Genomic DNA, 27,868 nt, shown 5'->3' with positions numbered 1-27,868 from the left:
TGGTGAAAAAAAGAAGCAACTCCTATTTTATTAGCAAAAATTAGTCTGAAAAGCTTGAGTACATCGAAGAGCATCATTGTGAACAGACTGTTCCAGACATGATGTTAAGACAAATGTATAGATTTGACAGAGCGCTAGTGTGTGACTAAGAAATACTGTTTCCCCAAATACTTGACTCCAGCAAGTTGCTCAGAAGAAATTCCAAATCCCTAAGATCTAGGGAAGGGTGGTGAGGAAGGTTAAACCAAGTTCTCGCCCCTCCACCTTTGTTGCTGGGGAGGGAGGTTAAGAGAAGTTGAAAAGGACATGCAGGAAAAATATGTTTCAGAAGCTTACAAATTCCTGGTAGCTTTCCCCACCATGTGCTTCACGGGGAAAACAAACCAGCACCACGTCATTATAATGGGGAGCGTATAGTCACTTCTGGCGAGTTAGGGAGCAGGGTTCAGTTTCCACCAGAGTCGCTTCTAGGTAGACTGGTGTCCCCCATCTATTCAGTCTGCTGGGTCCAGAGGAGCTTACACCTACCATACCCCGGTTCCCTATCAGAAAGGCACAGGTTTCACTCCAGTCTCTTGTCAATAACCTTGAGGCAATTTTTCCCTTGCTCTAGTCTGAGTCCTGGGTGTTTGAGCTTCCGGAGGTAGCAGAGCCTTACCTAGTAACAAGTGCTGCTTGGAGCAGCTGGCCCCACTGGAGAGAAGATAGAGTGTTACTGGTTGTGTTACCCACAGTGCTGCTCTTTGAAATACAGAGATTCGGACTCAGGAAATCTGGTAGCACTTTGCCATGTGCAAACATCACTGCCATTCCAACAAAATCCTGACAGAACATCCCCCAGGCTGTGAAGGAATTCGTGAATTCCACTCCCTCTCAAATGCAAAGCTCTCAGCTGCGCTTCAGGCCCAACATTTCGATGGCAAACTCCCTCCCCACTCCCTACAGTTTTAAACCACCCAATACAAACAGGTTTTTCCACCTGTTTCTATATCTAGGCTGTTCTTGAAATCACCCGCCGCCCCAGTGCAGTGTTTGGAACCAAGACGACATTATAGTAAAAGCACCAAAGGCCAGAAAGTGGCACTGCCCAGGTGGTATCACTCATTGAGATGCATGAAGTGCCAAGACCCTGATTTTTAACGTTTTCGCTTTTATCCATTTTTTATGTGTAAAAGGCTTTCAAAATGTATGCTTTGCAGTAGTCTCCGTGTGTACCAAGTACCAGAGTTCTTGTTAATTCATAGAATATCAGGGTTGGAAGGGACCTCCAGAGGTCATCTAGTCCAACCCCCTGCTCAAAGCAGGACCAATCCCCAATTTTGCCCCAGATCCCTAAATGGCCCCCTCAAGGGCTGAACTCACAACCCTGGGTTTAGCAGGCCAATGCTCAAACCACTGAGCTATCCCTCCCACCAATTTACAAGAGAAGAATTCTGTGCAGAAGGCTTGATGAGGCTTTTTTCCTTCCTTCTGTGACAAAAATTGAGAGCTGCCTCCTATAGCAGAAACGGTCAGCACCAGAGCAGCCTCCAGTCCATGGGTCTTGGAAAACACACAACTGGAAAAAAGACCCTCTCCACCCAAAACTTGCAGACATGAATTCACAGCTAATGGATCACTTTTGCACATATCCCCAGTTGGTGGATTACACTGGGTGCTGCAGTTACTCCCTGACAAACCCCAATGACTGAAGCAAAGCCTTGCTGTCTAGCGGAGCGAGTCCCTTAAACGGACATTGTCTAATCGTTTCACCCAGGTAGGTTTCAGAGAAATTTTATGAACCCTAGTACTAGGAGACATTAATCTGTATGTGAACTAAATGAAGACCATTGGCTTTATAGGTAAACGTCCCCATGCTCTGTTTGCAGCAGAACAGCAGCTGGCTAGTTCAGGAGAATCAGAGGCGAGACTGACCAGCCTCGTTTCATCTTCCAGGCTTAGTGAGGTGAAAAAAGCAAACAGCCTGAAGAGTGAAAAAATAAATGAGATTGGTCATGGTCAGCTGTCATTGGTAACAGGAAAGGGTCTGCTTTTAAAGAGGATTTCTATCTTGACAGTGTCCCTTAAAATGCCAGACACTCCTATGCAATCCATGTCTTTTTGGGCCTGAAAGGCATCTCATTAGCGACCTTTGGAGGAAAATATGATGCAAAACCCTAAGCCTCTCTCAGCAGCAGGTTGCCAGCTTCCCTGCACTAAGCCTGTAGCCCTTAGGCAGAGAGAACAGAAAGGCCTAAGCAGCAAGTCTGCAAGAAACACTGCAGCAGCTGTGCCTTCACCCTATGTGCAGGGAAGCTCTGACCAGATAAGGCTGTGGGAACAGTGGAGACAAGCCTGCTGCTGCTCAAACCGAGGGGTGTCGGAAATAGTGTCCTTGCCTTGCACTGCTGCCTGATGAACTGCACCTTGCTCCCTCCCAGATCCTTCTCACTTCTCCTCCTTCCCCACAGATCTCCCTGGAGAGGTTCAATACTACACTGGCTGATGCTTTTGGGCCATCAGTCAGCACAGTTTGCCTTCAATTACTGGAGAAAGATGACATTGTATCTGCCCCGAAATGCATGCACATGGGTGTAGCCAGGGGTGTGGCCTGTTTAAGGAGCAGGAAAGAGAAAAGAAACTTGTCACCACCCTCACGCTGGAGTAACTTGGTGTTTGCATTGCTTCAAGCAGGACCAAAGAAATCCTCTTGTCCTCTCTCGAGCTGGAATCAGGTTTAGCTCAGGGTCAAAACAAAGCAAATAGCTACTCTGGCCTACCACGTGCAATGAATCCTGGAAGGTTGCTGACAAAACACCTAGGGGAATGTGAGGGCTTTACCACCTCATTTAAAATCCAGAAGGCACTTGATTGGAATTTTGCATCAGCTGGTGTTTGTAAGCATTTTCAGCAGCAACTCAGATTCTTGGCTTCTTCCTTCTCAAGCTGAGTCAGACTGTGCTGAAAGGCCATGGGGGTGGGGAGCAAGAGAGGTCTCCCCCTCTGCCCAATAGCTGACAATCAGGTAAAGCTCTGGTGACCCTTAATTCCTGCCCATTGCCCCAGGCACCGAGAACTTTTTGGCAGGGATAGGGTGTATGAGGTATTTAAAACGTGCTCGTTCTGGTGACGCACAGTTTTGGGAGCACTGTGGTTGACAGGTTTTGCTGCCTCTCTGCTGCTGACAGTCTATGTTAAGCTTGCAGCCCCATGAAACGTGCAGTATTTAGCATGTCATCTCTTGTCAGGTAGCACCCGCACAGCTGGCGGTATCCTGTGAACGATTCCCGCCCATGCAGGACGCGCCAGTTATCCACAAACAGCGCCTACATAAGAGGAGAAAAGCACTGAGAATACAGAGTGAAGAAGTGTCCACATGAACAGAGGTCATACTAGAGCAGATTATCACCTAAATGGCACACTGAAACATTAAGTGTGGCCCTTGGGCTGCTCCTGGCAGGTTGCTCAATATATAGGCATTGAAATGAACAATGAATTACTATTTACAGTGCAGTAACTCCTAGGATCCCCCGTCATGGACCAAGGCACCACTGCGCTAAGTGCTGTACAACTACAGAACAAAAAGGCACACCCTGCCCCAAAGAGCTTCCAATCGAAGATGAGAGACGACAGATAACACAGACACACAGTGGAGTACAAAGAAACAATGAGACAGTACTGGCACAGTCTATACCATTTGCTTGGTGCTTCTATGGTAGTGGCCTGTTGGCAGAGTTCACCAGCAATATAAACCTCGTATCCTTTGCCCTTCTCCTGCAGTAACAGGGAGAGGGTGGAAGGGGCACAAACTCTAACCTCAGGGGTTGTCATACTCCACTTTTTGGGCTGCATATCCTCCCCTCTGTCATGCAGGAGCAGAGGGAGGTTGTAGCAGCTTTCTGACACTAATCTCCACTGGCTGAATCTATCTTGTGTATATATAAACCTTTTCGGTAGGCTTGGACAGATGTGTCCGCTAGGCCAAAACATGCCTAGGATCTGCACACTTTTAATATAGTCTGGTTCTGTGCATTGTAATTGTAATGCTAGACAAGGGGTTAAAGCACAGCACATCCTGGGCATTGTAAACCCTGGGGTGGACCCTTCTTTTTTCTGCTTCCATGGTTTGTGCACCACAAACTTCAGTCATGTCTGGGGTTGGAGAATATTGATTTTATAGACTGTTTTGCAGTGCAAGACTCTGAAAGCAGCCTGAGGACAGAGCTTGATAGGAATGCCGGTCTCATCCGTTTCCTCAGACGCCGTCTACATGTTTCATATATTTCCATTAATAAGATCTCCCACTTCTACAAGACCTCAAAGCACTTCACACATTAACCTTCACAACCTACCTCACACTGGTATTTTTATTGGCCCTACTTCACAGATCAGGAGATCTATTTCCCCATCTGTGGCAGCCCTCCTCCCACACTGTTTTTGGGTGAATTCCCACTATTTTTGCTTTGACTTGTGGCCATATCCTCCCTCTGCCCCACTTTTCTGGTGGTAAGAATGTATGCAATGGAGACTTGGGTGCTGCCCATACAATTCATCCTGCCACAGGGTTGTGAGAGGGAAACAGGCACAGGGAACTTATCCAAAGTATTACACCAAGTCGGGGGAAAGATCAGCTGTCTTAATTGCCAGGTCCCTGTTATATCTAAATATGTGCTGCCACCCTCAGTGAAGTGAGATCACATGCTCCCACATCCTGTGACTACCTTGCCTGGCTTCAGTTTGACCCAGAGTTCGTTTTCTGGTCTCCGTAGCTCTGTGGTGAGTGTGCGATGCGCGGCGTACCAGCGATGCACGACATCATAAGGCACCGTGTTGATGACAGCTCGGTCGTAGTTATTGTACCTGGGTCAGAACAAAACAGAAGAGACGGTCACCATGGATCTATGAGCAGAGCAGAGCCAGATATTCCACAGGAAACCTCTATAGTCTAATGCACAAAGGACGTCTTTAGGAAGGCCACAAAAAACGCATTGGGGTTACTCTGTATTTATGTAGTAAATGTGGCAGGGCTGGGGTGGGCGAAGAGGGGGGATTTAAGAAGGAACAAGTTAAATCCAAACAAAACTATCCTCACTGAATTATTTTCCAAAAACAAAACAAAAAACACAACACACCACATTTCTGTTAATATTTTGTTTTGGATTTTTTTTAAACCTGCGGCCTCAAATGACCTGATTGTGTCCCTTTCTTATAAAAACTCTTTTTAACTACAGTTGACAATTTACACTGGGCAGGGTGAAGTGAGAGCATCGCAGTGCTTCAAGACAGAGGCAGCATCATTTAAGTGACTCTGAATCACTCATTTGCCAGCTTGGAATGCTGAGAGGGTGAAATTCATGCAATGCAGAGAGCAGGCAAAAGGCCCGCACACCAGAGTGATTATTTCTTTATGGCTGGCAAGTAGGAACAAAGTCAAAAATGATGCACGGTTAGTGACCTGTATGTCAAGGGATAGATGGGTATAAACTCTAAGCGGAAGATCAACCCCGATGTATCATGGAGAACCTTAAACTCCTCCTGTCATAATAAAAGGAGATTGGAGAGTAAGATTGTGCAATCTACTATCAGTGACTAGTTCAGGGGTGGGCAAACTACGGCCCGCGGGCTGGAGCCAATCCCTCAGGGCTTTGGATCCGGCCCACGGGATTGCCATGCCCATGTCGCTGCGGGCCCCGTACCACTCCCGGAAGCGGCCGGCACCACATCCCTGCGGACCCTGGCGGGGGGGGGGTAGGTGGGGGGGGAGAGGGGGCAGAGGGTTCCGTGCACTGCCCTCGTTTGTGAATTCCACACTTGAAGCTCCTATTGGCTGCGGTTCCCCGTTCCCGGCCAATAGGAGCTGAGGGGGGGGGTACCTGCAGGCAAGGGTAGCACACAGAACCCTCTGCCCCCCACTTCCCAAGGGGCCATAGCGACGTAGTGCTGGCCGCTTCCGGGAGTGGTGTGGGGCTAGGGCAGGCAGGGAGCCTGCCTTAGCAGCGCTCTGCCACCCCAGAGCCGCTCCAGGTAAGTGGCGCCAGGCTGGAGCCCACCCCCCACCCTGAGTCCCGCACCACACATCCCTCCTGCACCCCAGCCCCCTGCCCTGATCCCCCTCCTGCACCCCGAACCTCTGTCCTGAGCTCCCTGATGCACCCTGCCTGCACCCCAAACCCCTGCCAAGCCCCCTCCTGCACTCCCTCCTGCACCCCAACCCCCTGTCCTGAGCCCCTTCCTGCACACCGCGCCCCCTCCCACACCCCGCACTCCCTCACGCACCCCAACCCCCTGCCCCAGCCCTACATTCATGGCCCTGCATGCAATTTCCCCACCCAAATGTGGCCCTCAGGCCAAAAAGTTTGCCCACCCCTGGACTAGCTCAACACTGTTTTGGGAATACCAGTGCTTGAACAAACTGACCAATCAGCATCCTCAGTAGGAAACAATCAGTGGAAGCCTGCTTCAATAATGAAGTTTAATGAAGTTTAATGAAACAGAGTTACAGGGCTGAATGTTTATAGTTCATCTTAGGTGCTGTTATGAGGTACAGAGATGGCAAACACAACTGATCATCATCCAAAATAAAGAGCACAAGCTGGACAGCTTTCATTCTAACCAGAATCAAAGATTCAATAAAACTTGGGCTAAGTTTTACCCCCACATCCCTGTAGACTAGGTGGACATACAGAAAGACCTATGTATAAGGGGCCTGATCCTGCTGGCATTGAAGTCAATGGCATGACTCTCATTGACCTAAATAGTGCAAGATCCAGCTGAAGAGGAAGACCTGTGCCACCTGTAGCCCCCCTGCAGAAACGTGACTGGGCAGGGCAATGGGTGAGTGCATTGGGGTTGGCAGCGACTCGCAGTCTGAGATTTAAGAGCCGGAGTTCTCTGTTGAAACATATAGTGTTTGGGCTTCTGGCTGGTTGCCCAGGAGATGATGCCCTGAAAATTCCCTGGACACCTCCTCATTGTCAGTCTGGGAATTTGGCAGGCACGGAATTGCCACGGGTTTAGACTTTATAATGAATGGCATGGGTAACGACTGAAAAATAAGTGTGTGGAAGTTGGTGAGAATTACATCAAATATTCAGATTAGAATAGTGGCTCCCACCCTTTCTGGGCAACTGTCCTCATTTTTCAGACGAAAACCTTGCCTGTAGACAGGGCCCGTCCCCTCCCTTTCAGCCAAGTGTGCTGTAACCCATATTAGAGCGGAGGCTGTTTCAAACCCAGTCCTGCAACTGTTCCGTTGCAGGGCAGACAGCTCGCAGCTGAATGGGAGATGGTCAAGAAGTGGCACTGCCAGAGCTCAGAACAGAGGATTATCTTTAAAAGATAGGGTAGAGAGCCTAAAGTACCAGTTAGAAGAGCCAGCAGCCCCAGCACTGGTACATGGTTCAGCACTGGTACTGGCTGGGAGAGCAGGAGAAAATGCAGGATGTAAAGGAGAGTGGTTCTATCAGTCTACACTGTGCAAAAGGACCAGCATGCTGGAAAAGCTACATATGTCTTTAATGGCTGCTCCCCCGCTCTCCACCCCCCAAACAATGGTGTGATCCATTACTTCTCACCTGATCAAATAGAGCTCATTGTTCCAGGGGTAGATATTCAAAACCGGCCCAATCCCAATCATGTGGTTGTGAGAGCCCACAACATTCTCAATGTACTCATGTTTCAGCGGCACCTTGGTGAGGAGCTCAAATTCTTCAGGAGCTCGCCGGAGAACCTGCTCTGCTGCGTAAAAGCCATCCACCAGCAGCGTCCTGCCACCTGTCCCTTCGTGTTTGAGGCAGTGGAACACCTGGATACTGCAAGGGGGGAGAGAACACACATCACAAACGAAAATCCAGTCAGTCTGTCACTTGGTAGAGAGTGAAGTCATGTGGGTAGTTATAGGAAGATAACTACCAAGAAAAGGGAATGAACCTGGAAAAGAAGCAGCTCATGACAGCTTCAGAGTCTCTTTTATAGTATACTTCATTTAATTGGGACACCTGACATGGCTCAATAGCAAGTGGTAGATGCTGCTGTTTTACGTTGTCAGGTATCATGCATTTCACTGAATGAGGACAGAGCCAGCCAGTGCAAAAAGCTAAGAAGTGTTTAACCCTAAAATATAAGTAGTTGTGAAATTCTAAAGCCCAGTCTTATAACTGAAGTTATTAATTAAAGACTGCAGCTTTATTTAGTAAAGTGTTCCCCTACCCCCCGCCACCCCAACTGAAGTCTGAAATGGCTCCTTCTCTTACTAGGGATTGGAAGACATGCTAGGACAGGGGTGGGCAAACTTTTTGGCCTGAGGGCCACATTGGGTAACAGAAATTGTATGGCGGGCCATGAATGCTCACAAAATTGGGGTTAGGGTGCGGGAGGGGCCGCGGGCTCTGGGGTGGGGCTGGGGATGAGGAGTTAGTGGTGTAGGAGGGTGCTCTGGGTTGGGATCGAGGGGTTCGGAGGGCGGGAGGGGGATCAGGGCTGGGACAGGGGGGTTGGGGCATGCGGAGAGGCTCAGGGGGTGCAGGCGTAGAGCAGCGCTTACCTCAAGCGGCTCCCGGAAGCAGTGGCATGTCCCTTCTCCGGCTCCTATGCGGAGACACGGCCAGGCAGCTCTGAGCTCTGCCCAATCCGCAGGCTCCACCCCTGCGGCTCCCATTGGAGTGCGTAGGAGCTGGAGCAGGGCCATACTGCGGCTTCCAGGAGCCGTGAGCCGCTGCCCCCGACCCAGGGCCCCGGCCGGAGCGCGGCCGAGCCGCTGCCCCCGACCCAGGGCCCCGGCCGGAGCGCGGCCGAGCCGCTGCCCCCGACCCAGGGCCCCGGCCGGAGCGCCAGAGAGGAGCCAGGTCATAGTTTGCCCACCCCTGCACTAGGACATGGCTTAATTAAAATACTGTGTTACAGTTTCTACAGCAGTTTTTACAATGATCAAATTGCATTGAAGTACTATAAACTATTCCCAACCCAAAAGAAGATTCACCCTGGATTTTAAAAGTTGAACAGGCATAAAACTAATTCCTCTAAAATGCCTTAGAATAAAGTGAGTTAAAAAAAAAAAAGCTAGCTTTGGAAAAATAGGGAAACCAAAGTTAAAGTTCTACTTAAAACACGAACCTCTCTCTCTTAGATGCTCATCATTGTAGCATCTGAGCACCTCACAATCTAACATATTTATCCTCAACACCCTGTGAGGTAGGGAAGTGCTACTGTCCACATTTTACAGATGGGAAACTGAGGCACAGAGCTTGAGTGACTTGCCCAAATCACATAAGGAGTCTATGGCAGAAGGGAATTCAATTCATAACTTGAGTCACAAGCTATTTCCTAGCCACTGGGCCAGCCCTCCGCAAAATATTGTAAGGTGTGGAACTGCTCAGACAAGGGAATCCAAACAACCCAAACTTCACCCCTCTACCACCTCCTACGTATCTTTCTCATTTATTTCTCTTCAGACCTACTTGGTAAGGTGTAGTCTGTCAGATGGCACCCTCCAGCCAAACAGAGCTCCCCAGCACCAGTTTTATGAGTTGACAGTTTCACCCATTAAATTACCACCACCACTTTCTGCAGCATTCTGTGCTTTCCCTGGAAGTCTCCGGTCCAATTCTAACTGACTGGTCCTAAGTTTTAGGAGGCCCCATGAGAAAGGTATTTAGTGATCCATCCAGCTCATTCATCCAGCACCTGCAGCTTCTTTCTGTTGGGCTCTAACTATCTCCTTACACCTTCAAGCTGCAAGAGACTTCAAAACTCGCACTACAGATTCAAAGGCAGATTTCCTTACAATGGGGAGAGCTGCTGACAGACCAATAGGGCTGCAGAAAGGTTGCTTGAAGACACTGTGGCTTTCAAAAGGTCAGCATCCTGTAACACCTAGAGGTAATCCTACCTGTTCATTTTAGGATATCAAAACCAGACATAATGCTGCAGGCCATTGCAGACAGTGACACACTAGGGAGACAGGTTTCTTTCAAAGCAGAAAGGAACAACAATAGCTAAAGATTAGCAGTTTCTCCAGCTACTGGTTTAATCAGAAACCTTTACTACTCTGCAAGAAATAAAGGCATTCACTCTTGAGGACTTTTTTCTATTTGTTTCAGTAGAGTTTTCATCGGATAGTTCCTTAATAAAATCAGCTCTGAAGAGCATACTCCGCAAAAAAGGGCTCAGAATAATGCCTGGCTGTTCACAGAACATACTAGAGCAGCGTAGCTCCTGGATGACGGTGTGCCAGCACGACCTGTGCCTTGTGCAAGTACTCCTCTCCCACATACAGGGCATACTAATAAATCATTCATTTAACATCCCTCACTGCTATGCAAGTTACTCCCTGCCACCTAGATGTTTCGTGCTAGTTTCATTGCCATGACAGTACATGGGATGTGAACTGGGCAGCTGGAGCTTAACTCCAGCAGGCAGTTTTGTAAGTTCCCTCTACCCTTCCTGAGGGCTGCTCTGCAGTTTATATGCAGCCAGAGGATCTCTCACCATTATTCCTTCCTCTGCTTTCAAAGCTCCATACTGCAGTTGCCACCTTTCAGATGATTAGAAATAGGGATGTAAATATCCGTTTAAAAAGTTAACAGTTTAAATGATTAAAATTATGTTGTTTAATCGGTTAACCGATTAAAGGTAGAGGGGCTGTGGCCGCTTGCTCTGGCCGGCCCGCGCAGCTGGGGTTACATCAATTAGGGTCGGTTAACCAGTAAGACTAAGGCTTACCGTTTAATCATTTTAGTATTTTACATCCGTATTTAGAAAGTGCTAAGTAACACTGGTCCCTAATTGGGCCTTTGCCTGGTGACTGAGGGAGCTGTCTCCGCAGCATTCCCAACCTCCCGCTATGAAAAGACAGACTGAAAATGAGGCCTTGAGTCTCCTGCACAACAGTGTGATCCACATTAGGCCAGCTGCCTTTTTCTCTCAGGGCATCAAAACCTGCATCACAAACAGGGTATAATGTCTACATCACAGGGGCCAGACGGGAGTAAAACTACTTGTGAACACAGAGTCTGGGAATGAGCATTTAATGAGCATGTTGCAGTTCTGAACATATTGAAAATGGAGACAGGCATGAACTTTGGAATTGAGGAGTCCGAGCAGCAGGCTGTTTAACTGATGATAGTAATACACCACTGGAAGAAAGTAAATCCAAACTTATTTGGAGTTCTTGCTCAGATCATGTGTAATGATGGTAAATAAGTCAGCACAACCCACACATCACAGCCTACAAATAATCAGTCATTAATATGCAACTTGTGAATTTTGGGATTCTGGAATCTATACATAGATTTTCATAGTAATTTTACTAACGCTGTAAAGCACATAAACTGCTAAGTAGTTGGGTGGCTGGGCCTATTGTGTATATGGTCGTAAGGCCAACGTCATCCCAAAAGAGCACCAAAGAAGTACCTGAGTCATTTTGACAGCAAGATGTAGTCACCCAAGAGCCAACCCCCAATAAGAATGTGTGCCTGAAGGACCAGGAATTTTTAGGTGGGGAAAAAGTGGGATTTAAAAACTAAAGCATGCTGACAGATTCCTGATGCAGCAGTACCGTACTGTTGGAATGGGTGAGTCTGTTTAGTGCCTGGCTAAGGTCTAGAACCAGCCAACCCACTTATCAAAAATTCTGCCATTAGAAACTTCAGTCTTGTAAATTACTCTTGCCCTTTGAGCTGCATCTTTGGGAACCAGCACAAGCACCTACCCACAGGGCTCCTGGAAGTAGGTGGTGTCAGTGTGACGATCCAGAGCCAGTTTTGTGTATGCTGTGTCTCCTCGGGAGAAGTCAGAGGTGAAATACCACATTCTACCATAGATGGTCTCCCTGGAAGAGAAAAGACAGGATCTGATCAGGTGTACATGACAGAGGGGCTAGTAAACACAACTGGTGAGGCACAGATTGCTTTAGGGAACATCCTAGCTGTTTTCATAAGTGTATCTGCCACCATCCCCCAAAGTGTACAAGTTAGAAAGTCAGAATATCGTGTGCTGCATATTTTATAATATAAATTAAGTGACTCATTACTAATGTCTCAAGTGAAGGGGTTTCTACTACTTTAAGTGTTTGTTTCCTCTCCCTCATAACAGAGCTCCAACCTCTCCTGTGTAACCCCCATAGCCTTTGAAGTCTCGTGACCAATATCCTTCAAGCAGATGAATGGATCGCCTCTTACAGCTGAACACTATTCCTATAAAATCAACAAAAGCCTCACTCTTGAGTCATGTGAGGCATTCCCACAGTCTGAAGATGCTGACCCTCACACAGCACATTCCCCCTTCCACCCACCTCCTCTGGGATTGCACAGAAACCTTGCTTGAGTTCCAAGGCCCCCAGAGTTTCCCATCCAACACCCACTCGCCAAGCCTTGAACCATGGGGAAGGAAGATGACCAGCAGCGGAGGAAACAGGCTGATGACAAGCAAATTGTACTGGTAGAAAGCTGAAAAGCACTCAGCCCTAGATCCTCAAAGGTATTTAAGTACCTGGCTCCCAGTGAAATCAAAGGGAGTTAGGCACCTACATACCTTTGAGGATCTGAGTCTCAGTAATGAGGCCTATAAGTACCTAGATAGATAAGACAAATAGGACTCCCTTGGGAACCCATCAATGCGACTCCTTAACCAGCATGAAAAGAGTGGAAATTCCATGATGTAAATCTCTGTATTGCTGATGGCCTGGGGCATATAAGCTGTTTCTACAGCACTCAGTTTGGAGACAGCCTGAAATTCAAACCCAGGCTAGACCAGTGGAGTTTTTGTTTTGTTGTACACTTGAAATATCTTTCCCACACTTCTCCTTTCGAGCCAACTACAGATTTTTATGTTAATCTTTCCAGCTCCCAGGCCCAGGGCTGCCCTCCCAACCCTTCGTATTAAAACAGGAAATCTCTCTCCTAGTGAAGCTCAAATCTTCCCAGTCCAACACTTACTCATTGATCTTCATATTATCCATTAGCACAACAGTAGCCAGATGCTGCCTATGCAGCTCCACAATGCCATAATCCTGACTTTAATAAAGAGGTGGGGCCCGTGGACATGGCAGGTTCTACAATGCAACATTCCATCTTGAATCAAATGGCCTGGCCACAGAGACTGCAGGTCCCAGTATGTAATACTTCACCTTGACTGGAGTTATATTCTGAGATCGAGGGTAAGTGAAGGCTGCACCTTCATACTAAAGAGGGAGATTACAATCTGCTCCTTGTTATGTGTGTGGCCCTTGGAGCTCCTAGTAAGTTGCATGTGGCCTTCCTTGGGGCACCTCTAGTTACCTGATCAAGCTGATTCTCTCTGCTAAGATTTCCGTGTCCTCTTTGGTCGGGGGGACGTTTTCTACAAAAGCAATGCCATACAGCAGGAAGTTTTGCAGGAATTCTTTCAGCCCCTCGTTTGTCTCCAGGAAGCTCTGGCAGTCCACGGAGGGCACTTGGGCTTGCTGATAGATCTCAGCATTCCAGAGAATTCGAGGATGCATGACCTGCCGCTTCTGACCCTCATAGCTGTTCTTCACCAGCCACTCTAACCCATACCTGGTCACATGACCATCTGGCCCTGTGATAAAATAGAAAGCATTGTTGCCACTGGAGCTTTGGGGTGATCAGTCAGTTAAAACATGGGATTGGGATGTAGTCATCACTCTACAATTTTGTCTAGCAACAACTTCTTACTGCGGAATTAGATTTTTCTTGGACAAGTTACATGAAGAAATTATCTTTGAGGTTATAGTGAGAAAGTGAGCATTTGATACACCACATTGTTATTTCATATTTCAGTGCACCTGGTGACTCCTTTATTTGCATTACAAGTTCTAGTTCCCAGCTAAATTACTTTTACTTTAGTCTTAGGGCTCCATATTCCCCCTAGGTCTGACATCGTGCCTTAGTCAAAGTTCAGAACAGAATGCATCAGCTTTGCAGTCCTATAACCTGAAATCAGATCCATTAAAACCCCCTAGACAGTACAGAGTGGTAATGCATGGGGAATCAGGCACTGATAGCACAGGAATGGTCTGAATAAACTGCTGAGCTCTAATGGGACAAATCTACAATCACTCCTCAGAGCCGGAGAAAAAGTGATGAGCTGTGGAGCAGAGAACAATGGGTAGAGGATAAAGTAGGAGACAGGAGTTCTGATCAGACCCTCACATTAAGAGGGAAAATGTAAAAGAAAGGAAGTCGTTCATCTTCTAATGTAGTTTTTGAGTGTCTGCATTTTCTCTAGTTCAAACAAAAACATATTTGGCGAAAAAAGGGAACAGAGCTTTAGACTCTGAGGGAATGTTTATAACTGTAGCACAGGCCAGAACCACTCTCTGTTCTCAAGTTATCTGTTCACAGCTAGGTCTCTTCCCAAAACAACACTTGATCCAGAGATAAACCTGGACTTCCCCAGGAAACACAATAAAAATGTAAGTCCTTTACTGTAATCCATCAGCACTCTTTGCCACAGCAGGACCGCCTTACCATCAGCCCAAGAATGTAAGCGAAAGAGCACCCATGGGGCACTGGGAAATCTTTACCATATGCCTATATTCAGTTCTTACATTCATTTAGAATTTTTTTTTGGTGGGGGAAAAAAGGGCACCACTTGTTTTGTGACTACGATGGTTTGATCCTATTTAAAAAGATATGCCTTAAAAAGTCACCTCTCTGAATTATATTTTTTACTTGTTAAAAAACACCCAAGAGAAGAGGAAAAAAAAATATCTTGAACTTTGTTTATTTTGTGCAATGACTACACACAAAGTGCTGTCAAGCTGAAATGTTTCCGCATTTGTGTGGGTCTTTTAACACAACCAACAGCGGAAAGCAACAGTATATAGTGGAAAAAACATGCTTCTCAATCACGGTAATAGGCAGGGGACTGAGGTAATGTGTGGGACCTGAAGCTACTTTGAAACGTTTCTGAAATACACTAGGTTTCTAATTGATATTGTTTCTTAAAGACTAAATCAGCAGGTCTCACAAACCATTGTGTAACAAACTGTCAGCATGCATGCAAAAAGATGCAAAATAATGAGACTGTGTCTAAACCGAGAAGCTTACCACTAGAGTTATAGTGCTAAAACTCCCTGCGTGGACACACTTACTATGGCTAGATCTACACTGCACTTTTGTCGGTAAAACTTTTGTCAGTCGGGGTGTGGGAAAAAAAAAAGAAAAGCCATCCAACTGACTGACAAAAGTTTTACCGATGAAAAGCACTGGTGTGGACAGCACTTTGTCGATGGGAGATGTTCTCCTGCCGACAAAGCTACCGCTGCTCGTTGGGGGTGGTTGTGTTTTTCCGGGAGTACAGCTCTCTCCTGCCGGCAAAGAGCAGTTACACGGAAGACCTTACAGCAGCACAGCTCTGCCGCTACCCACAGTGCAACACTCTGGAAGTCGACGCTAGCCTCGGTACTGTGGAAGCACTCCGCCGAGTTAATGCACTTAGAGGATTTTGTGTGGGGACACACACAATCGACTATATAAAAACGATTTCTAAAAAACCGACTTCTATAAATTCGACCTAATTTATAGTGTAGACATACCCTATGACTATTGCAGTATATAGCTATGCCAGTAAATTTCCCCATGCAGACAAGCCCCAAGTTTCAGATCTCCAGTGAGAAACAGCTTTTTAGACACACTGACAGTTTTCTTTTCAGTTAAAAGCAACACAACCCTGGAAATGATTTAAGGCATGTGCGGATTGTAGAAAGCACCTAGGGACATCTCGCAGAATGACACTCTTCAATGTTTACCTCGGCTGCAGCTAGGCCCCTTCATAACATTTAGTGCAGACTCCCTTGACTTACATGTTAGAAAGAGCGTGGTCTCATCCACCCGGACAGTCTTTGGTTTGATGCATAGATCCACGCTAGCTGTGTCTAGGCTGCGCTGGTTAGTCTTGGCGTTGTAGCAGGATGCGGAGCGGCAGTGATCACGCAGCCACACATAATCAAAGCGCATCAGGGTCTCTGCGTACCTGAGCTCTGGGGAAATAGATAGTTAAAAGAGTCCTTGGTCAAACAAGTTAAAACCAAGGGTTGTCTACACTGCAGCTGAGAGGCGTAATCCCCACTTAGCTAGACATACACGTAAGCGTTGTGCGAGCTAGCACACCAAAAATAGCAGCATGGCTGCAGCGGCCCAAGTACATATCAAGGATTTCAGACTTGGGCGGCTAGCCTGAGCTGTTGTGGCCACACTGCTATTTTTAGTATGCTAGCTTGATCAGAGCTAGCATATTTATGTCCACCTAAGCTGGGAATTACACCTCCCAGCTGCCGTATAGATGTACCCCAAAAGGCTAAGAACCCCACCTGTATAAGCCCACTTGCAGCAACTACGAAGTCTATTAGTATTTACCCTCAAACCACTGCACACGCACACTATCTACCTCCAAGGAGTGTTGTGAATATTAGGCAAGTGTTATTTTAACCAGGGCCTAGTATTCTATAGGTTGTTCGATTCTCACGGAGCCCACAGAAGTCCCCTCCTGTGACACTGTTGGGAAGGAAGACTGCAGCCTTAGCCATGCACCTAGGCAGTTACTTATTCCTTTCTTCCCTATTCCTTGACAGACCAGACTATTTCATTCCCTTTGCAGGCAACTGTCCGAGATAAGATGCTCCCTTCAGTATGGCTGAAATCATATTGCTAATGGGCAACTGTATAGAAACACAGAAAGAGGAAAAAGTCCAGCCAAATAGGATAGGTATAAATCAACAGGTCAATCTGAATACAATGGAAACCACCACTGCACTGGCACTAAGCTTGACACTGAAATATTCCTTGACCTACAGCATGGCAGGGCGCTTTTGCCTTTCTCCCATCCCCAAACAGCTTAAAACTGTCTTATCCAGCTTTGATATCTCTAAGAATGTCTTTGTGTAAGAGGAGAGTCCCTCCCCCTCTAGTCCAGCTTGGCTTTTGAAATCCAAGTATCCAGATCCATATGCAATTGGGCATTGCATCATCCTTTGGACCAAAGGTATCTTAAATACTGGGCAATCTCCTTTAATTACATACTTAAAAGAGATGCTTTCAAATACAAAGGTCCCCTAAACTAGCCTCATTTGTAGTGCCCTACCAAATTCACGGCCATGAAAAACGCTTCATGGACCCTGAAATCCGGTCTCCCCCAACTTGAAGTCTGGTCTTGTGTTTGCTTTTACCCTGTACTATACAGGTTTCATGGCGGAGACCAACATTTCTCAAATTAGGAGTCCTGACCCAAAAGGGACTTGCCAGGGGGGTTGCCAGGTTATTTTGGGGGGTTGGTATTGCCATTCTTACTTCTGTACTGCCTTCAGAGCTGGGCGGCTGGAGAGCGGCGGCTGTTGGCAAGTGCCCAGCTCTGAAGACAGCACCCACCAGCAGCAGTACAGAAGTAAGTGTGGCAATACCATACCACGCCACCCTTACTTCTGAGTGGCTGCCTTCAGAGGTGGGTGGCCAGAGAGTGGCGGCTGCTGACTGAAGGCCCAGCACTGCAGAAGTAAGGATGGCAATGCCATAGTATGCCACCAAACTAGTCACATTGAAAGAAGATGCTATTGGGCTGTTAGGAATACAATCCTGTCCTGATAGTGCCTATCACCTCCAGAGAAAGGGAAGTGCCTAGAAAATGTAAAAGGAAACTTAGTTTGATAGCATCCTGTCTGGCAAGAACTCACTTATCAATAGCTGGGATATGAAATCCTCACTTCTGTATTGTTTTGTCATTATAGTTCCCACTTTGCTATTGTTTGTCTGTATAATCTCTTTCTGGTTCTGTGATTGTTCCTGTCTGCTGTATAATTAATTTTGCTGGGTGTAAACTAATTAAGGTGGTGGGATATAATTGGTTACATAATCATGTTACAATATGTTAGGATTGGTTAGTTAAATTTCAGGAAAATGATTGGTTAAGGTATAGCAAAGCAGAACTCAAGTTTTACTATATAGCCTGCAATCAATCAGGAAGTGAGTGGGTGGGTGTGGGGAGGGGAAATGGGAACAGGGAATGGGGCTGGGGAAATTGGAATCATGTTTGGCTAAGGGCAGGAATGGGAACAAGGACACAGGTGTAAGGCTCTGTGGTGTCAGAGCTGGGAAGGGGGACGCTAAGGAAGGAAACTGGAATCATGCTTGCTGGAAGTTCACCCCAATAAACATCGAATTGTTTGCACCTTTGGACTTTGGGTATTGTTGCTCTCTGTTCATGCAAGAAGGACCAGGGAAGTAAGTGGGTGAAGGAATAAGCCCCCTAACAATCCTTACTTCTGCGCTGCTGTTGACGGCGGTTCTGCCTTCAGAACTGAACTCCTGGCCAGAAACCACCACTCTCCGGCTGCCCAGCTCTGAAGGCAGCGCTGCTGCCTGCAGCAGCGCAGAAGTAAGGTTAGCAGTACTGCAACCTCCCCTACAAAACCCCTTGCAACCACCCCACAACTCCTTTTTGGGTCAAGATCCCTACAACTACAACACATTTAAATCTGAAATTTCATGAGCTGAAATAATGAAATTTACTATTTTTAAAACCCTATGACTGTAAAATTGACCAAAATGGACCATGAATTTGGTAGGGCCCTACTCATTTGATATGTCCAAGGTATATCTTGACATGGTGACTGTATGTGTCCACGTGAGCTGCGCTGAAAGGCTACACATCAATAGTGAATTGCCTTCAGGTAACATATAGAGCAGAAATTAGCTAAGAAGTATCAGGTATCATTTAAACACTGGAGCTACTGGGGGTTATTAACTGGTCTGTCAGCTGCCTTACCGGTCTGTTTCTCTGTCTGACAAGGGGGTGAAGTGGATTCATAGAATCACAGAATATCAGGGTTAGAAGGGACCTCAGGAGGTCATCTAGTCCAACCCCCTGCTCAAAGCAGGACCAATCCCCAACTAAATCATCGCAGCCAGGGCTTTGTCAAGCCTGACCTTAAAAACTTCTAGGGAAGGAGATTCCACCACCTCCCTAGGTAACGCATTCCAGTGTTTTACCATCCTCCTAGTGAAAAAGTTTTTCCTAATATCCAACCTAAACCTCCCCCACTGCAACCTGAGACCATTACTCCTTGTTCTGTCATCTGCTACCACTGAGAACAGTCTAGCGCCATCCTCTTTAGAATCCCCTTTCAGGTAGTTGAAAGCAGCTATCAAATCCCCCCTCATTCTTCTCTTCTGCAGACTAAACAATCCCAGTTCCCTCAGCCTCTCCTCATAAGTCATGTGCTCCAGTCCCCTAATCATTTTTGTTGCCCTCCGCTGGACGTTTTCCAATTTTTCCACATCCTTCTTGTAGTGTGGGGCCCAAAACTGGACACAGTACTCCAGATGAGACCTCACCAATGTCGAATAGAGGGGAACGATCACGTCCCTCGATCTGCTGGCAATGCCCCTACCTATACATCCCAAAATGCCATTGGCCTTCTTGGCAACAAGGGCACACTGTTGACTCATATCCAGCTTCTCATCCACTGTAACCCCTAGGTCCTTTTCTGCAGAACTGCTGCCTACCCATTCGGTCTCTAGTCTGTAGCGGTGCATCAGATTCTTCCGTCCTAAGTGCACTTGTCCTTGTTGAACCTCATCAGATTTCTTTTGGCCCAATGCTCTAATTTGTCTAGAGCCCTCTGTATCCTATCCCTACCACCCTCCAGCGTATCTACCTCTCCTCCCAGTTTCAAAGCCATGCAGCAAGTCAAGGCTGAGATGGGATTAGAACTCTGCCTTAGCCTGCTAGACTGGGCTGCCACAAAAGCGTTAGGGCATGGAGATGACCTGGTCCCATACGTCCCTGAAAATACCAAACCAAACCTCTAAACCATATAGTAAGAGGGCTGGGGTCTGACTCTAGTGGAAATCAAGAGTGACTTGACTGAAAGAGCACCACCACTGTAAAGCACAATCAGAAAAGGCTGCCTCCCACCCCAACTAAGCTAGAGAGGTGGACACACACCAACACACATGCAGGCATACACACTCTCTCCCCTTACCTAAATGATCACCATGTAATTGCCAGGCACAGTTCAGAGATGCAGGGGCCATATGGTGCCAACGGGATACAGCAGGGAGGCTCTTTCTGTAACGGGGCTGCCATGATATTTGGTGTCCACTGCCTCTATTCAGCAGGCACTGGGTGCTGGAGAATAGATGTGTCAATCTATGGCACCACATACTGGGGAAATTCAAGAGGAAGGAGAGAGACCAGTGTTACTGTGGCTGGTTCTATGTTACTATTTATCTTTATTACAGAGGTGGCAATCAGGTCAAAGATAGGGCCAACCCAAAATAGTTTAGTTTACAGTCTATGTTACTGACAAGACACAACAGCTAGATGAAAGACAAGTGTGGGTGAAAGTAACAGTATTAGGAGCAAGTTTAGGTGAAGCCTGGCAGTGTGCCCAAAGTAAAACCGAGTTGTTTCACGTTACATAGAATCCATCATGTTCTCTAGTTCAAATCAACAAGTGACCCGTGCCCCACACCATCTATCTAGCCATCATCAGTTGTACAATGAAAATAATTTAATATGCTTCAGGTTTTTAATTAATAAGTTTTTATAATAGGGAGCTTTATTGCTGAACTTTGAATACTACTACTACTATATTCTCTCAATTACTGCACAGCCACGCAGGTTTCTAAGCTTCAATCGGAACCCACCCAGCTGTCTTGGTGGCAGCAGGAATCCACATCTGTTGTTATAACAACACTGACAGGGCACCCATCACAATGATATCTGGGAGCCCTTTACCCTGCTTTTAATCAACAGCTTTAGATCAATAACATTAAATATAGGAATGTTTGGAAATTATAACTGTATCAAGCAGGAGATGGAGAATATAGAAAGTGATTTTTATTTATTTCATTTTTGTCATCATTTTGGGTGTTTCCTTCATCATTTTATCAATCACAAAAGAAGGTTTTCCCTAACTCTGCTTTGATTCGCCATACCTTTCTATTCTTCTGAACACCAAGCCTGATCTCTTTTCTAGCATCTCCACTTAGGGCTTTACTTGTTCATGGATATCCAGGTGCTGGTAAGAACAGCAGCAATAGAGAGGCTGCAAGTTTCCAAAGCCCAGATCCTCAAAGGTATGTAGGTACCTAACTCTTATTGGAGATAGGCACCTAAGTATCTTTGAGGATCTGGGTGCAAGACCCTATCTGCTAAGCAGAGGAAGTAACTAGGTTACTCTCTCTGAATAATAGAAAAAAGAATGACCTTTATAAAATGGAAGTTGTTTGAGATTAGACATAACAGAATTCTAAGGTTAGAATATCAGTAAAACGATTAATTGAACTCAGTACATAAATTATTCATAGACAATAGGAAACAACAATCAGGAAGTTGCTAATTCTGGTGGTTACTAAAACCTAATAATCCCTCTTAAACAGGCTGCAAGCAAGCAGACTGTTTTGCTAATCATCTGCTTTCAGCTTAGAATCAAAGTGTTTTGGCTCAACGTATGGAGAGGGTGAGGCAGAAGGAAGGCAGGGAAAAGAGAAAAGTATGCTGCTGCCTTACAGGCCTGTGGCTTGGGACAAGCCCTTTTGAAGCGCTGAATTATCACCGTAAGTGCCTAAGCATGAAAGACATTGAAAACTTACATGCACCACCACTCCTAGTACCAAAGTCACCACCTACATCACTCCTGTATTAGGTGATACCATGGTTCGGAAATCACAGCAGACTGGCCAGTGTTAAGTTTTTAAATGATGTCCAATGTACAGCAGTTTAAAAAAAAAAGGGGGGGGGGGTCAGATAATTTGCACTTGGGATACTTTTCACCCAAGGATCACAAAGTACTTTATAAAAAATGACTAACTACGCTTCCCCTGCCTCTAGGAAGTTGGTAAGTATTCCCATTTTACAGTTGGGGAAACCGAGGCACAAGCAGGTCACTGTGAAGCAGAGACTACAACCCAGGAGCCCTTTGAATCCAACTCCCTTGCTCTGACCATCTGACACTGCTCCCTCCTATATAAAATTAATTAGTGAATCAGATAGGATTGAAACAAATAAGTACCCAACATTCCTAAGAGCCAGATGCCACAAGAAGGCCTTGTCTAAATGAACATTAGTATGTGGCAAGGGGTGTAAATCTAGCCTGAAGTAGGCTGTCTGCTGTCATGCACTAGGCGTCCACGCGGATCCTGCTGCCATGCACTAACAGTTTCGTAGTGCGCTTTAATTTATGCTGCTTTGATATGGGAGAAGATCAGTATGCACTAGGGGACTTATAGAGAGTGGCAGCAGGGTTCACATGGACAGTTAGGCCTGGTCTACACTGGGGGGAAAGGAGGGGAGGGCAAGCGATCTAAGTTATGTAACTTCAGCTACGTGAATAATGTAGCTGAAGTTGACATATTTAGATCTACTTACTGAGGTGTCTTCACTGCGGTAAATCGATGGCTGACGCTCACCTGTCGACTCCGCCTGCGCCTCTCGCCCCGGTGGAGTACCGGAGTCGACTGAGAGCACTCGGCGGTTAATTTATCGCGTCTAGACTAGATGCGATAAATCGATCCCAGTTGGATCAATCGCTGCCCGTCGATCCAGCAGGTAATGTAGACAAGCCCTTAGTGCGCAGCAGGCTAGTGCAAGGTAGACCAACACCCCAGCTTGCTGAAAACTAAGCATTTGTTTAAACAAGATCTGAGATAGTGCAGTGGCTACACATGGAAGTGAGTTAGCCAGGTCTCATTCTAGTTCCTAATTATTCACTTCACAGAGCCACACAATGTCCAGTAGGTGCTCAAGAGAAACTGGGGCCAGAATGGCAAGCCATAGTGCTGCAGCTCAGGAATAAGGTGCCCTGGCAGAGCTGGCTGAGGAAAGGAGATAGTGCCTGCTTTTCCACTATGTCTGGCTCTAGCCAGCAACAGTCACTCATTTTTGTGGACAAACTTCATACTTCTATCATCATTAACCCTAAAAAGAGAATAAGCTAAATCTGGTGAAAAACCTTTACAATAATGAAACGGCAAACAAGTCTTCAAAAGATGCTATCTTGAGCTCAGCAGTTAACTACGACATTTATACAATTTACAAATCCAAACTGTATTACATACTATTGTACACACTGAACCCGAGACGATATCCCTGAGACTCTCATATTGGCTTTAAAAAAAAAAATCTACAGTTTTTTTGCTCCTTAGATCTGTTTTGGATGAAACAGGGCTAAGAGAAGCAGCTTAACCAAGAATTTGATTGCTTCAGATTACAAATGGGTGCTTCTTTAGATGAGAGACGCACTTCTGTATTAATTGTCAGTTATAAACTAGTACAGAAGAGGGACAAAAACTACCTAGCCAATGTAAGGGTAAAGTATCTCTTGCTTTGATATCTAAGTGTCAAGTAAATAAGACCAAATGCATTCAGTTCTGAAACACTCTGCAAAGACGACACGAACTTTCATTTTGGTGAGCTGTAAACTACAGACTGCCAGTCAAAAGGTTAATTTTAGCTAATGACTTTGATGAAGTTCAACTAGCAGGTTAAGAAAAAGCCCGGTCTAGCCCAACACCATACCATGCATTTGGTATTTCATGACAATCTCTCCTTTCATACTATATATTGAAGAGCACAGTGGTTCATTTCAGCTTTTGGAGCATCCACAAGTTTAGCTGAAAGAAAACTACAGGGTCTATATACATTTCTACATACAGAACACAAAATAGAAAGATTGCTGCTACAAACCTCTTAAGAAAACAGCCTCTGCCTTTGGGAGCTTGAACTGTAGTTATCTCCTTCCACACACACACTCCTTTTATTTCCTTCCTCTTTCAACATCAAAGGTTGCCAGAGAACAAAAACATTTAGTGGGTAAATGATCTGCTTATCTAATCCAATCAGAATCATACTGTGTTTCTGCTCTGTTGGCAGGAGTCAGTCACTGCAATAAGTGCATTCAGTGTATTTCATTCAAGTCTCAGTTACGGATATTAAAACTAAAAGGAGAATTTGAGAATCTGAAACCAAAAATCCATATACTGGAGAGCATTTACATTGGGTGCCAGTTTAATGAATCCTGACTGAAAGCAGCAAGTTAGACCTGTCCTCATTAAAATTAGCCATTTAGACAGCTACATATTCTTGTATTCAGCTTACCTTTATACTGTTGACTTTTAAGTTGTCCACATTACAGACAGATCTAGTTATCAATGCAGAGAAGTGCAATGGCTTGAGGTACCAAGACGAAGTCCCTTAAGATTCAACAAGTGGGCAGGTGGAAGAAGCAGCTAAATCATCTCAGTCTGAATCCAAATGATCAGAGGATTTTGAGACGGGAGAGATGTATTGGATCATCAAGCCCATCCCTCTATCAGGGCAGGATAGAGTTGTACACAGAGAACTTAAGATACTGTTTTACACTATTTATGCAAAAGGCCTAGAACAACAGGAGTGAGAAAGATAGAAACATGTCAATAGAATCTTAACCCAAGACAAAGAGTATAGGGGTGGGAGGGAGAGACTACTAGGGAAGGGAATGCAAAAGGGTGGAAAATTTAAGCAGTGGTGCCGGTATGGTTATTTAAGAAAAAACACCATAGCACAGCCTTCTGGAGAAAGAGTAAAAAACCCCGTTTGTTGCTATAGGAGGCATAGGGATTAGAGCTGCAAGTAACAGAATAGTATCTCTGCAGAGGATACAAGAGGAACTTACAGTGAGTGAAATCAGATGGCCTTTCAGTTCATTTATTAAAGTCCTTTCAGTTCCCATTTTAAGGAAAGAAAAATATTGAGCAAAGGAAGTTAGTTAGGATCCAAGTATTAAAAAAAAAAAAAAAAAAAATCCTTGTATTGATTTAATTTTTTTTTTTTGGTAGAGCATTAAATGAATCTATGGTCTCCATCTAGATTTTAGCGAGCAGATCATTATCATCCCACAAAACCCCACATTATGCCTGCCACTACCTGGGAAAGAGTATGTCACAGTCCGGTGCTGGATTAACAGCACTGTTTAACAACAACAACATTTACTTGTAATCAATGAAGCTGCAAACTCTTGTTCTAATTTGGCTTTTTAAAAAAAGTTTTTCATCAAATGCTGAATGGCTCATATTTACTCTTCCTTTGATTAATCCTTTATTTTCTTACAAGCTTTGAACTAAAACCAAATGTTTCCAATTAATGACTTGGTAATGTAGGAAATAGGGCAGAATTTCAGTATTGCAACCAACCCTCACAAACATTAGCATTAAAAAAAAAAATTGCACACTGTTCCCCCTAAGCAGCCTGAGAAAAATGTATATTGTCTGCAAGTCTCAGCCGGGATAAATATTTGCTGCTGGTTGCCTGAAGAGACAGTTGCATCTTTAATCTAGAATTTCTATGCTGCTTTAGAAAATGCAACCAACCATCATGAGGCCGCACTGCTAGAGTTAAGATAACCTTTGTGAAGAGAATACTGATTAAACAGGGACAATGCTGAAGGCTGATAAGGAGATGCCTCCCTTGGGAAGGTTACCATTCAATGCCAGGGGTAAATGAGAGAGTTATTAAAACTATATCAAGCACTGAAAGTCCAATCATAAACCAAGTGAAACAATCGATAGGTACATAAAACCCAGTGATAATGGGTGTCTAAAATTACATGCATGCTCATAATGCATTTCCTATAGTAACATAGCAGCAGTTTTAACTATTTATGGAGCACATGTTACACAGCACAAGTACCATTTATAAAAAAAAAAAGAACACAAGTAGTGGATTACACTCTTGTATCAACCTGAATTATTTTCTCTGCCAAGAAACAATCTTCCGGATTTACTGCACTACACTGCAGCAGCAGGCAGTTTTTCACACTGGATCTCTGCTATGACAAATCCCCACTCCCCTTCCCTCCACAATTAAGGTTATGTCAACAGTTAAGTAGTTAATAAAGACATCAGGAGACAACGTCGGCTCTGCAATTAATTTTGCTCGAAATGAAAGCCATAAGACAAATACCTGGTGTTTAACGCTGACTGCTTGAGACAAGACCCACCTTGCAGTAATTGTATTGAAATCTGCCAACTCTTAACTCATTTGCATCAAGACTTTCATCTGCTTCTTTTTAAAGACCATAGCACATTATTCTTTCTGTAATTCTCTTTTCCTGCAGACTAACCAACCTTGTTTTTTATCTCCCCCACACATGATCACATTTATGATAGTACTTACTTCATTCAAATGGTCCAATTTAACATGGTTCTATTTTTGCTGGGTCTGTACTCTGACACTAATTAATCCTGGGCTAAATGCAGGAAAGCTAGCTCTCAACATGTCAGAGGTGTACTGCCACCTGCTGGAGAAGAGGTAAAAACAGTGCCCTCCCCCTTAATGAATGACCATTGACAGAAGCATAGAGAAACCTATTATAATTCACAGATTAATAAAATTTGAAGTAATAATCCCGATGTGAACTTTGGATCAAACCATATTAGACAAAATTACACTAACATGGGTTTGAACTGTAGTGAAGACAGGGCCAAAATTTATCTGGGTCCAGGGCATTTTGACAAATGCAAATCAGAGCAGACCCAACAAGATGAAAATTCTTGCCTAGTTTGTATGTGTGGTTTTTTCCATTATTTCTTCTACAAAGGAAAATATTTAACTTTCTTATAAAGCTAAAGTGTCTTCAGCACTGAAGTTTTATAGCACACATCAACATATACTCAGGGTTTGGTTAAAAGAAGCAAGTAAAATACCCCAAATATTTTAAAACTCTGCATGCTGTCATAGAAGTTATTTTGTTGTAGCCAGAAGAGTTAATAATTAGACACCCTACTGGACAAGAATCAATGTATAACTGAGTAGAGAGCTCATATGTAATCTAGTGGTAGCATATTCTAGTGAACTAAGTTTGAGGCTGGAACTGTGGACACAACACTTGACATCTCTGTTTCAGCTTTCCCTTCTGTAAACAAGGACAATAATATTTACCTAATTTTTAAAGGTGCTGGCAGGATTAAAGTTTGTATAACATGTTGAAGATGTTAAATGCTATGTAAGTGCTAAGTATTAGATTACATTGTCCCCAGTGGGTGAAGAGATGATAGCATTGAGTGGGAAAAGGCCTCTCCACTCCACTGAACCCATGTAGACTGCCTCTCCGTAGATCTGACTGACAGTAGGGCAACACACATGCATCCTGTGCAAATCGGTTGTTTAGATAAAACAGATTTTATCAGGCAGCTGCCAAAAGTCTTTTGAGAGTTCAGCTCCCTCCCTAACTGCTGGCACTCCTGTCCACACAGCCAGTTATGGCTAACTAACCAAACAGCATCATCTAAGCAATTGTTGCCAAAAAGTCATGGCTTTCACTGGAAAAAAAGGTCAAGCCATCCTTTTCCCACACATCTCTCCACCACAGTCTATCACCCAGAGAACAGGCTGAGCCTCCCTTTCACGTCCACTGAATGTCATTCTTTCATTTTAAGGAATCTTTTAAACAGATATTAAGAACAGAAGACCAGGATAATGTACTTTTGATCTAAGCAACATGGGATGATGCTGGAGTAAGCCGTAGTCTATAGAGACAACATCACATACTTTTCCACATCCCCTAAGCAATCATTTGGCTGATAGTCTGGAAATTGCTAGTGTTCTAAGGATTAAAAATCCTCCAGTGAATCAATCGCAATTTAAACCAGAAGCAGATTGTTTCAGCAACCTCTTTCTACACCTAAACCAAATTTGTGTACCAAGTGTGCTATCATTCAAACTTGGAAAGTAGCCTTGTCTGGATTCAGGCGGTCTATCAATCAGATAGTTCAAAGGTCAGCTCCCTCTCCCACCCTAAAGTTTAGTAAAGTAAATGGGGTACAGGACATCAGGGCAAAACATATAAATCTAGTTTTGACAGTTTAGTCCATCTAAAGCAGCAACACTGTGTAAAAGCACCTGGGAGGGCAGGAGA

The 27,868-nt window shown here is 45.0% G+C and overlaps 1 protein-coding gene across 6 annotated transcripts in view; it reads right to left on the bottom strand.

Annotated features, from left to right (window-relative positions):
- The window catches only part of TMLHE (trimethyllysine hydroxylase, epsilon), a 40,472-nt gene continuing 12,604 nt past the window's right edge, over positions 1 to 27,868 (bottom strand). For 2 of the 6 annotated variants that reach the window (XM_027818610.3, XM_037908065.2), the window contains exons 3-9: positions 19,955 to 20,136; positions 15,782 to 15,958; positions 13,254 to 13,533; positions 11,687 to 11,806; positions 7,554 to 7,790; positions 4,701 to 4,839; positions 1 to 3,305 (exon numbers count right to left, since the gene is read on the bottom strand). In XM_027818610.3, the coding sequence (XP_027674411.1) occupies positions 3,174 to 3,305; positions 4,701 to 4,839; positions 7,554 to 7,790; positions 11,687 to 11,806; positions 13,254 to 13,533; positions 15,782 to 15,958; positions 19,955 to 20,135 (1,266 nt within the window). In that variant the 5' untranslated portion in view covers position 20,136 and the 3' untranslated portion in view covers positions 1 to 3,173. Of the gene's footprint in view, positions 3,306 to 4,700; positions 4,840 to 7,553; positions 7,791 to 11,686; positions 11,807 to 13,253; positions 13,534 to 15,781; positions 15,959 to 19,954; positions 20,137 to 23,661; positions 23,745 to 24,072; positions 24,353 to 27,868 lie in introns of all 6 variants that reach the window. The other 4 variants (XM_043521959.1, XM_037908067.2, XM_043521960.1 and 1 more) reach the window with 4 other exon arrangements.

The sequence above is a fragment of the Chelonia mydas genome, chromosome 9 (assembly GCF_015237465.2).
Source record: "Chelonia mydas isolate rCheMyd1 chromosome 9, rCheMyd1.pri.v2, whole genome shotgun sequence".
Lineage (NCBI taxonomy): Eukaryota > Metazoa > Chordata > Testudines > Cheloniidae > Chelonia > Chelonia mydas.
The sequence above is the reverse complement of the archived record's forward strand: the minus strand, read 5'-3'. Positions and strand labels throughout refer to the sequence as shown.